This window comes from Triticum urartu, chromosome 2 (genome assembly GCF_003073215.2).
Source record: "Triticum urartu cultivar G1812 chromosome 2, Tu2.1, whole genome shotgun sequence".
Lineage (NCBI taxonomy): Eukaryota > Viridiplantae > Streptophyta > Magnoliopsida > Poales > Poaceae > Triticum > Triticum urartu.
The window spans coordinates 355,713,793-355,726,042 of NC_053023.1; the positions used below are offsets into that span (position 1 = coordinate 355,713,793).

Consider the following 12,250-nt stretch of genomic DNA (forward strand, 5'->3'; position numbering starts at 1 on the left):
TTTCCAAGGCATCATCCCCAGTCGAGAAGCAATAAGCTCGGGGAGGATCAAAATTGACGTCGTATTCGGCACGCCGGAAAATTATAGGTCCGAAGAGTTGCTCTTCCATGTGGTACCTTTCCACAGCGGATTTCATGCCCTGTTAGGGCGAGAAGCATTCATCCACTTTCAAGCTATACCCCATTACGGGTACATGAAGCTCAAAATGCCAGGGCCCAATGGAGTTAACACTATCACCAGTGATTCGGATATAGCACTGCGCGCCGAAAACAAAACCACGTCACTAGCCCTCGAGGCGCTACCCGAGGCCCTGGCGGTCGAGGAACTGACTACTCTGCGCTCTACAGTGGATAAGGACGATGTAATCCTCGACAAGAGGCCCAAATCCACTTCCTTTAAACCAGCAGAAAAAATAGTCAAATTTCAAGTTCACCCACGGGATCCTAATAAAAATGCAGCCATTGGAGCACAACTGGATTCAATGATTGACACCGCCTTAAGAGCATTTTTGCGTGAAAATTGGGACATCTTTGCCTAGAATCCTTCGGATATGCCAGGAATCCAACGTAGACTGGCCGAACACAGCCTCAATACAATTAAGGGCTTTAAACCTGTGAAGCAAACACTGTGACGCTTTTTAGAACCCAAGCGACAAGCCACGGGGGCAGAGCTAGCCAAACTACTTGAAGACAGATTCATTAGAAAAATCAAACACCCAGACTGGCTAGCAAACCTGGTCATGGTGCCAAAGAAGGATAAGTCCTGGCGTCTCTGTGTCAATTTCAAAGACCTAAACAAGGCTTGCCCTAAGGACCCCTTCCCACTGCCCCGCATTGACCAAATCATTGATGCAACCGCAGGGCACGACTCACTGTGCTTCCTTGACGCATACCCCGGATACCATCAAATTAAGATGAAGGAACCCGATCAGGCCGCGATGCCATTCATCACTCCGTATGGGCCCGTTTTGCTTTAACACTATGTCTTTCGGGCTCAAAAATGCCGACGCCACCTACCAATGCATGATCTAAACATGCCTGGAAAAACAAATTGGCAAGACGGTGGAGAAATATGTAGATCATGTAGTCATCAAAACCAAACATGTCGAATCATTGGTGGACGACTTGCACCTCACATTCGACAACCTCCGAACACATGACATATGGCTCAACCCAGAAAAATGTTTTTTCGGCGTCCCGGGTGAAAAACTGCTCGGGTTTATTGTTTCCAATAGAGGAATCGACGCAAATCCGGCCAAAATCCAAGCCTTTTCGCAATTGGCGACACCAACAGACCTAAAGCAGGTCCAAAAACTAGCTGGGTGCGTGGCAGCCCTGAGCCGCTTTATCTCCAGACTGGGAGAAAAGGCACTTCCACTTTATCGCCTGCTCTGACGTACCGATCACTTCGAGTGGACGGATGCGGCGACCGCCGGGTTGGAAGAAATAAAAACTTTGTTAGCAAACAACCCAATCCTGGCCACACCAAACGTCGATGAACCCATGCTTCCATACATATCAGCAACTCACCAAGTAGTGAGCGTTGTGCTATTTGTCAAACGAGAGGAAGAGGGACACAAATTCCCACTCCAAAAACCAGTATATTACGTATCGGAGGTCCTTACACCATGCAAATCCCGATACCCGCATTATCAAAAGATAGCATATGCGGTCTTCATGGCATCTCGAAAACTGCAACACTACTTTCAAGAGTGCTCGATCACGGTGGCATCTGAAGTACCACTCAATGATATGATAAACAACCGAGACACCACCGGCCGCATTGCCAAATGGGCTATAGAGCTCTTACCATTCGAAATAACATACAAGCCACACCGAGCTATTAAATCTGAGGTGTTGGCTGACTTCGTCGCCGAATGGACAGAAGCCGAACTCCCTAAAGAGTACAACACATACTCCAACTGGGTGATGTACTTGACGGCTCTAAAATGTTAGCCGGACTGGGGCTGGTGTCATCCTAATATCCCCTACAGGGGCCCCAGTCCATTATGTATTACAAATCATGTATACGGATTCCAATAATGCAACCGAATATGAAGTGCAATTGCATGGACTCCGGATGGCCGTTTCTATGGGCATACAACACCTTGAAGTGCGTGGGGATTCGAACCTCTCTATATCCCAAATAAATGGAGAATTCGACGCAAAGGATCCAAAGATGGCAGCCTACTGCCAAGCCATACTTAGAATATCCGCTCGATTTGAGGGGCTTCAGTTTCATCATGTGGCTCGATGTAGTAATCAGGAAGCGGACATCCTTGCTCGTCTGGGAGCTAAATGCGATCCCGTCCAGCCTAACACCTTTTTGGATAGGCTTTTTAAACCATCTGTAGTATGGCAGGACGAGAGCGGAAATAACAGTCCGGTGCTGATCATACCCCCGGATGTCGAACATGATTCAGATACCATCGGGGGCTCGAGCACCGAGCCAACACCTTCCGCTCAAGTAATCATGGCAATTATTGCTCCATGGACCGAACCCTTATTGGCCTACCTTAATAGGCAGGAGCTCCCTACTGATCAGAATGAGGCCCGTCGCATAGTCCGACGCTCTAAGGCCTATAAAGTCCACGAGGGAGAGCTCTACAAGAAAAGCACCACCAAAGTCCTTCAAAGATGTATCTCCGAAGAGGAGGGGCGACAGCTCTTGGCCGAAATACATGCTGGCCTCGGTGGCCATCACGCCGCAGCCCGGGCCCTAGTAAGTAAAGCCTTTCGTAAAGGCTTCTTCTGGCCCACAGCCCGAGCGGACGCACAGACCCTTGTACAACGCTGTTTCGGATGCCAGCCTTTTGGCAATCAAAGTCATTTGCCGCCCACTGCCCTCAAAACAATCCACATTACCTAGCCTTTCGCGGTCTGGGGGCTAGACATGGTCGGACCCCTTAAAGGGGGAAGCCATAATAAAAAAGTATCCGCTGGTTATGGTGGATAAATTCACCAAGTAGATATAGGCCAAACCAGTAAAAATGGCCGAAGCCGGACCGGGATCGATTTTATATCCGGTGTTGTACACCATTATGGCGTCCCGCACAACATCATTACTGGCAATGGTTCTAACTTTATAGCCGATGAGGTGAAAATTTGGTGTGCTAATCTGGGCATTAAGCTCGACTACGCCTCCGTTTATCAACCTCAAACAAACGGTCAGGTCGAATGTGCTAATGGCCTGATAATGAGCGGCATCAAACCCAGACTAGTGCGCTCCCTATGGGAATCAGATAAGCACTGGGTTGAGGAACTCAATTCCGTACTCTGGGGGCTGCGGACCACGCCCAATCGCACGACTGGCTACACACCCTTCTTTATGGTGTACGGCGCAGAGGCTATCTTCCCTTGCGACAGTATTCTTGACTCACCTCGAGTGTGCATGTATGAAGAGAGAGAAGCCGAGCTCGATCGGCAGGACGATCTAGATGGCATGGAGGAGTGTGCTGTTGTGAAGGCACGTGCGACATTTTATCAACAACATGCTCGGAGGTATCAAAGCAGAGAAGTGCGGGCAAAGACTTATAATGTCGGTGAGCTCGTTCTACGCCTACCAGAGAAGAAAAAGGACATTCTCAAACCCAAATGGGAGGGTCCCTTCATTATATATGAAGTTCTCACTAGAGGAGCCTATCGCCTTCGCAATGCATTGGATAATCGCTTAGAGCCGAACCATGGAACGCTGCTCGGCTCCGAAGATTCTATGCCTAAGTCCGGACATATACCTTTGTTCGTTCCTTTTTCTTATTTTCAATTTTTTTTCTTTTTCTCATTTTTATACAATTTCTAACATGTGTGCGGGTAAGCCGCACACTTCAGGGTATACATCCTTAAATGTACACACCCCACCACAACTGGGGCTTCTCTCAATAGAAGCTTATTATTATTTTGAGCATATAGCTCACCATATATATGTGTTGTCTGCTCATATACATCCTTTCTTCGCCATTATATGCACCTCTATGCTTAAGTTTTTGCCAAGCTGGGGTGCCTGGCTCCTGTGCTTATGCCCTACATTCCCGCTTGTTCGGCTAGGGCATTGTAAGTGCATCTAGTGCCACCACTAGTTGGTTTTGGAGTATTGATGACAAACTTAGTTGAGGGACTAATGTGTTTGTAAGAATTGCAGGATAACATAGGTAGTAGTCCCATATTGATTCGGTTTACCTACCAGAGATGACCCCTAAAAATGGGTGAGGACATTGAAGACAATGATGGTTCGTGAAGACATTCACGATGAAGATTATGACATGAGAAGACTTTCATATGAAGACTATGGAGTGCGAAGACATAGCTGTTTCGTAATTTCCTTTTCTTCTTTGTTGAGTCATAGGAACCACCGTACTGTTAAGTGGGGTTCATGTGAACAAAGTCAGAGTGACTGACGTGATGCTCAACCAAATCCTATGTCTTCGAGCGAAGACAATGAGAGAAAATCTTATCCTGTGCTGGATGAGTGAGCTTTACTTGTAGCCCAAGTCAAACCGTCACGTGTGTTTGAAATCCGACCGTTGGACACGTGGCGGTTCCTTAGTGACCCAGGGTCATTTCGGACAGATAAGGTCGGGTTGCCTCCTGGCTATAAATAGCCCACCCCCTACACCATAAATTGGTGGCTGCTCAGAGTTAGTGCACGGCTTTTGTTTTTTGAGAGCAACCCACCTTCGAAGCATTTGAGAGAGAGATCCTTACAAGGACAAAGCCCTAAACACCCAGAGCCAAAGAGTGTTAGGCATCACTAAAGTCTTTCTGTCTGTGTGACCTAAAGACTTGTTACACTTGAGGACTATGAATCCCCAGCCGGTTAGGCGTCACGTTCTGAGCATCCAAAAGTCATTGTGGATCGCCAGTGAACGAAATCTATGAAGGTTTGGAAGTATACCTTCAAGACTTACCAGAGTGATTGGGCGAGGACTGGGTGTCCTTAGCTCAAGGGGACTAAGGTGAAGACGTGGTCTTATGAGTTAAATCTCAGCCTCCCTAACCAGACGTATAGTTGTCACAACAACTGGAACTGGTCTACCAAATCCTTGTCTTCACCAAGCAACTGGTTCTATATTTAACTTCCCTTTACTTTACATTTGGTCTTCGTGAAGTCATTGCTTGCCTGTATGATCTGATTGACTTCACTAAGTGAAGACTGTTTACTGTTTGATTTCATACTATCTTCCATCCCGATCCATACTACCTATCCGCAGATAGTCTTCGTGCTTTCACTTCATTGCATACTTGAGTATGGCTTGTCTAGTGTAGTCTACCTTCCGCTGCATATCAATAGGTTCATTTCTATTCTTTGTCTTCAAAGACCTCGTGGTTTGAAGACTTTTAAAAAAATCGCATATTCACCCCCCTCTAGTCGATAACTAGCACTTTCAGGCATAAAGGGAGCACCTCTGCGATTGTTACAACCGGGTCATCCGGACATGTACCTCAGACGGGGTGAAGCTGAAAGCTAGCGTTCTTAAGAGAATAATTGGTCGGCGAACAAATGACGAACTGCCTTTGTTGAAGTATAAAACTCCCAAAGAATAAAGCCTCCTGTGATTTTTCCTTTTTAGCATCACAGCTTAGGCATGCATAAATAACACATGATGGCCCAGGGAGAAGAACCCTTAACGGAATTATTCTCTCTGGAAGATGTTTCTTACGTTAAAAAATAATATAACATAACTCCTCGAATACAGTTTGTCTGTGGAAGCACCATGACCGGATTGCCTGGTTTCCGAACATACTTGGTATTTACCACAGGCATAGTATTCAGAAACACTCCAAACCTTGGGTTTTGGAGGTTGAAGCAGAAGGTCTTCGATGCCAATGTTTCCAAGTTCGGTCGAAGATAAGTTTGGTGATAAAGTGCATTGTTACATGGAATCAAATGCCTACTCTTTATCTATACCATCTATAAGGCTGTCTAGTTTATAGTCATGTTGGGAAAATTTGGCGGCTGTCTTTACTTGGTCGTAAACCAAGCTAACCGGAATTTCTTGTCCGTCTGATCCCCAAGGTCCGACCCGGGCCATATGATTCGGATCAAGTCCGATATACCACATTTTCACCATGGCCTAGGATTCTCGTGCAGCTTCTCAACATGCTGATGCCTTCCATAGTTCAAAGCGGCGTCACGCTCCCTTAAATTCACAAGCTCCTCCATAATTTCTGGAGAAGAATCAGATTGCCACAAAGCCTTAGCCAAGTTCCTCATGGCTTTCCAAGCGCGTTCGTGCACTTGGGATAGCTCTTGCAGCAAGTCGCCTTGAAATCCGGACACTTCTCCTTCAGGCCGCCTGGTTAACAAACATACATGAACAATTTTGTAAAACTTTCCATCAAGGGACCATATGAAAGTCAGGATAAAGGACATACTAAATATGCCGCGTTATTAGTTTCTTGTTCTCCTTCAAGGCATCTGATAGTTGGGCTCGTATGTCCTTTAGCTCTTTGGCTTGCTTGATGTTTGCATCTTGTAATTTGTTCTTCTCATCAATAGTCGGTGTTAATATACATTGACCAGCAGCACCTTGCCCTTCGGCATGTTGCTTGTCCGCCTGAGCAGCCTTTAGCCTCTCCTCCAACTGTTCTGTCGATCTTGCCGCTGAAAATAAAACAATGCATATTTAAAAATCATTGTTGGAGCAGAACCGTATTTTCCGGACACTATTGTGCTTACCATCAGGTGCCTTCTTGGAATTCTTCAAATTTTCCAATTCGGCGGTAACAACAGTTAGCTTGGTCCGACATTCTTCAAGCTCCTTCGACAATGTGTTATTTTTCTCCGTGAGTACTTGATGATATAACGACCCTTAAATCAGTTGGGCTAACTGCTTCAAGTCTCGGGGGCTACTAGCAATCGACCACGCAAGTGTGTCAAAATTTACCTATATTTCGTTAAGAACAGTTGTATAACTCCGGCAAGGCCGTCTTGAGCGGCTCGGACATAAGCATCCGTCGAAATCAGTGTGGTGAATTATTGTTCGGACAATGCCGGAGCACGCATAGCTTCCTTCAAGCGATGGCGATTCATCACGCTCTCCACTTCGGAATTCGTGACCGACACGTCATCTAAATCCTCTTGAGGAGTCGAAACTAGCACGACATTTGCTTGCGTCCTAACTGGCGAGTTCGGCACCGAATTAGTGGGCATTTGGCTAATTGGGCGTTTTTCCCACCGTTTGCCGCGTACTCCTCCTAAAAATAAAAAGGGGGAGACTCTTAATAATCCAGACTCATGCCTAGGCATGCATTAAGTACACATACCTCTTGGAAGACTGTGAAGTCTCCATGGTACTCCGATGGGTAAAGGCGAGGGTAGTCGATAACGATGGTCACCTCCGAACCGTCAAGCCTCGCCTAATAGAATACCCCATCGTCAAATTATATATATATATATATATATATATATATATATATATATATATATATACTTGCAAAAATGCCCGTGCGTTGCAATGGGAGAACAGGTGTCCTGGATCCTTCGGGAAAAAAACAACACATCCAAGTTGATAAATATCAAACTGGAAAATTGTTACAATGCCAAGCCAAATTCTGTCATGCTTCTATGCTAGCAAAAGTTTGGGCTGTGTAAAGCAACTCTTTGCAGCATAACCCAAACAAACACAAAATATGATTGGTAGCTAAATCTATCAATGAATTCAGCTGCATATCTTTGAGTCCTTTATTAATATTGTGGCATTGTTCTTAGATAGATTGCCATGTCCCTTCTTGAACTGAAACACCATCAAGCAAAAGACAGGACATCGACAATCTCCATTTATATATAAAAAAAGAATAGTACTAAACTAAAACAGATAGTACAAATGAAAGGTTTTCCAACTATTAAATACCGAGAAAGAAATTAGTATAAGATGAGGTTGCAAACCTGGATGGATGATGAATGCCTATTGCTTATCCATTGACATGTGTGTTGTCATCTGCCAACTTCACCTACCAATATTAGATGCATCAATATTGTATTAGGCTAAGAGCAGTGGGCATGTCCATTAGCGGTAACAAACCAAATAATCTGTCTTGTTTCATAGAGACCCATGTAAAGTGTTGAGACATACCAGATTCCTAAATCAGGATTGCTGAAACCGCACCATATTGTGCATGTACAACGTCAAATCCAGACAAGATATTACAGTAAAGAAAGGAAAATACATGTAGAAATGATAACTGAATTTACAAACGCTATAGTTGATCCCAATAGCATACTTGTGCCCCCTAGCCTGCCATCAAAATGAGCTAATTTGGCCCGCAGTTGTTGAATTTCTTGCGCCGTCAAAGTCCTACTCTTTTACATTACTTTACCTTGTTCCACCAACTCGAAATTCCAGTTCTGCATGCTATAATTTACATGCACATTCTTGCGAAATACAAACCAATGATAATCAAAGTTTCCATTCCGCAACCGATTTACTGGGATACTTGAGAGTCTGGTCCAGCAAAAGAGACCGTGTGTCGTGGTGTGTACCTTGCATGTGTAAGTTCTTGTTATCTATTTGATCTCTCCCTAGTAATCTCATTGATGAATGATGCAGCCTTTGTAGAGGGTTCTTTCCTAACAGCAAGGAGATTCTCAATTTCAGCACAAAGATGCACAACCTCATCTCTCAAAGGCTCATTTGATCTAAGGTCAGCTTCAACCTTCCTTCTCTTGTCAACAAGCTCGCTGATATAGTGATATAAGCTCCATTCTTGTCATTAATCGTTGCAATGATCATGTTCAGGTGATGGAGTTCCTCCTTTATTTCTTGGTAACTCCATTCGTTCCTCGGCTAGAGCATGACGATCAGCCATAAGCCTGCAGAATTCAACCTCGTGCAACTTAATTTCTTCCTATAGAAGAGCCGGGTGAGAGGGAGGTAGACTTGGTACTTGGCAAACTGTTCGGGTTAGATTTACCAAACTTTCCTCTTACCTAGTGTTGCCACTCAAATGGAAAAAACAGCAGTAAAGGAGTGCACACCCGTCCTTGGTACTAGGCAATAACTTTATCTTCTCTGCAAGAGTTAGCATGTTTCACTACCTCGCTTCAATGCAAATAAAGGAACTATAACAACCTGCAATGAACTTTCAAATAGTACATGAGGTTATTACTGCTGAAACATAATCATAATAACATTTGCACTGACATGGAAGTTATAGGAGCATATGCTGAATTTGTGGTCCCTGAGATGCTAGCACTAGGTATATGCATTATATTGCAGTAAAAAGAGAGAGGGAAATAGTGGATCTGCAGCCAGCTCTTACAGGCGCTATACTATATAAATTATCCAAAGAAGACCAAACTTAAGTGGGTGTCAAATATTAGATATTGTTCACTTAAACACTCAAAGAAGAATGATTAATGTACTGGAATAATAGAGGGATTTGGACACATCTAGCAGAACATATCTCTACCTAATATTAGGGGAGTGACCTGGACTTTCAGCCTGATTTGGAAGCGGACATTGGTGGGGGAAGAGGAAGTGGCGGCTTGCTCACATGGATTAGGATTTAGGAGCCAAATAATTTCCGATTTGGTGAGGACATCGTAGACGAATGAGTTGCCGCGAAGCCTGTTGTCCTTGTTATCTTGAAGCTCCTGCACCACAAAAGAAATTTCAGTGCATTGATGTACTAATCTAGACCAAAACAAATCAAGGAAACTATGATAATCATGCTAGACTAATCCTAATCTTTCTCTGCCAGCAGCAGCAACTTCCTCTGCCTGCAACAGCTCACTAAAGTTCCTTGGTTTGCTCAGCCAAGAACAGGGACAATGGCATGGCCGAGCAGAACACCAGCGAGTCCCTGTCATTCCTGACACATGCAGGTCAAAAGCCTTACTGCTTCGCTGTGCAAACCTCCATTGGAGTCTATGGTCGCCCAAGTGATGCCATCCTTGACGGGAATTTCGTCGAACATCCTGTGGGCGGCCACCGTAGCTCGTCTAGGAGAGCACCAGTCCATTGGCTAGCAAGTAGGGGAAGGCTAGATGTGGCGCATCCAGCGGTGATGTCGGCGTCCTAGTAGCATCGATAGAAGCCCTGGAGAGGGAGATGTAGACGTCCTTGTCGGTACCCACACGAAGCACGTCCACGAGGCGAAGAACGTCGGCGGCGCCCGCCCATAGGACGCTGCTGCGCCCGTCCACAATTCATCGCAGCTATCCTGCTTGTTGTGGTTGAGGTCGTCCGCGGTATCAAGAAACATGGCTGGCGGCGGCGGTCAGATCGACCCAGCTCGGGCCGACCCGCCTCGAATGCCACCACCATGGGGCGCATCGACCTTGAGCGAGCTCCGCGCCGCACTCGCCATAGGTGCTACCATGATCTTGGCAGATCAGCTGGTTCACACACCTCTGGATTGAAGAGGTTGCACACACCTCTTTATTGCGATCGCCATGACTTCAACTATTGAGAGTTCGGAGTGGGCCAGCAGCCTGACTTTGCTGACCAACCTCTGTATCTCCGCATTATTCTCTTCTTTGGGACATCGGGGATGCCAGTTGAGGCGCTTCTTTAAGGGAGCGCTGGAAAATTCAGGGAGACCGCGCCTGACTGGATTCGGTAGCAGAACATCATCCATATATAACCATTCTAAAGACCACTCCGGGTACGCGTCTTTAGGACTTCCGATAGGGTATCCAGATCCGGCAATACGCCATACTTCGGCACCACCCACTTCAAATATGGAACCCCCTTTGTGGCGGAGAACGAGGCAGAAGAATTTCCTCCATAATCCAAAATGGGCCTCCTTGCCTAGGAATAACTCGCAGAGGGCAACAATGCCTGAGATGTGCAGAATTGAACCTGGGGTGAGGTTATGCAGTTGGATGCCATAAAAATTCAATAAACCCCGAAGGAATGGATGGATTGGAAATCCCAGGCCCCGTAACAAAAATGGGACGAACCACACCATCTCCTCCTTATTGGGGTTGGGGAAATTCTCAGCTATCTCGTCATTGTCGATTGAATATAATCCCGCTCGAACGAGAACTAGATCTCCGAGGGGGAGGTAGCCCTGTGTTTGGAGCCGGCTTAGTTGAAGATGAGGCACGGAGCAACTCTGCCAATCGCCCTCTTGAGGGTCGTGGGGGCACGAAGAGGAGCCTGGGGCGCTGGCCATGACGAGGGCTTTTGTTTTGTGGCTAGACTTGGTCGTTTCTTCCTTCTGCGCGGTGCGAGATGGCCTTGGGAGATCCATATCCCTTTATATAGGCACCACCTGAGCATGGTGAAGGGTTTATTTGCAAAAAGACATGGACCGTTCATATTCATCCTGCACACAGAAATCGAAGCGCCATCAGGGGGAATTGTAAAAGACGTTGAGGTTGTTGCCGGATTATCGACAGTCCGGATTATAATGAAGAACCCGTCTTGCAAAGCCAATGACATGAGCCGAAGACTACATCGTCATTGAAGGAAAGCTTGGGGGCTACTAAGGGAGTCCTAGATTATGGGGTCCTTAGGTTTCCGGGCTATGTAGCATGGGCCGGACTGATGGGCCATCAAGATACAAGATAGAAGGCCTTCTCCCGTGTCCGGATGGGACACTCCTTTGCGTGGATGGAAAGCTTGACATCCGGATGTGTAGTTTCCTTTCTCTGTAAAACGACTCTATACAACCCTAGGCCCCTTCGGTGCCTATATTAACTGAAGCGGTTAGTCCGTGGAGGCGATGACAAATCACATAGGCTAGACATCCACGGTTTAGCCATTACGATCTCGCTGTAGACCACCTCTTGTAACCCCTATACTCATCAAATACAATCTAGCAGGACGTAGGGTTTTACCTCCATTAAGAGGGCCCGAACATGGGTAAACATCTTGTCTCCCCTGTCTCCTGTTACTTTCGATCCTCAGACGCACAGTTCGGGACCCCCTACCCGAGATCGGTCAGTTTTGACACCAACAGGGCATCCCCAAGCTTAGTTTCTTGGGTATTCCTTGAATATTAACTTGGGGTACCTTGGGCATCCCCAAGCTTAGGCTCTTGCCACTCCTTGTTCCATAGTCCATCAAAACTTCACCCAAAACTTGAAAACTTCACAACACAAAACTTCACAGAAAACTCGTGAGCTCTGTTAGTATAATAAAACAAATCATTCACTTCGGTACTGTCAAGACAAGATTCGTAATTTTTATCACGTGATGCCAATTGTACCCTATCATTTCTACAATTTATATTAAGCAATATAAGCCATAGAAACTAGAAAACATGCAAACTATGCAATGAAAACAGAATCTGTCAAAAACATA

The 12,250-nt window shown here is 45.8% G+C and overlaps 1 protein-coding gene across 12 annotated transcripts; it reads right to left on the minus strand.

Moving 5' to 3' along the window:
• Positions 1–5,570: 5,570 nt before the first annotated feature.
• LOC125537286 lies at positions 5,571–10,460 on the minus strand. Of its 12 annotated transcripts, none has more exons than XR_007295763.1 (8): positions 10,075–10,456; positions 9,408–9,591; positions 8,926–9,067; positions 7,885–8,808; positions 7,263–7,355; positions 6,676–7,193; positions 6,372–6,600; positions 5,571–6,292 (listed from the first exon to the last, which is right to left on the minus strand). XR_007295763.1 is itself a non-coding variant. In XM_048700583.1 (4 exons), exons 1-4 carry the CDS (start codon positions 9,857–9,859, stop codon positions 8,709–8,711), a joined length of 372 nt encoding a protein of 123 aa, XP_048556540.1. In that variant the 5' UTR covers positions 9,860–10,460; the 3' UTR covers positions 8,651–8,708. The 12 variants fall into 12 exon arrangements, 1 of the variants encoding a protein (XP_048556540.1); XR_007295765.1 differs by having other exon boundaries at positions 5,572–6,292; positions 8,926–9,077; positions 9,492–9,591; XR_007295764.1 differs by having other exon boundaries at positions 5,573–6,292; positions 8,926–9,007; positions 9,492–9,591; positions 10,075–10,455.
• Between the last annotated feature and the right edge of the window lie 1,790 nt (positions 10,461–12,250).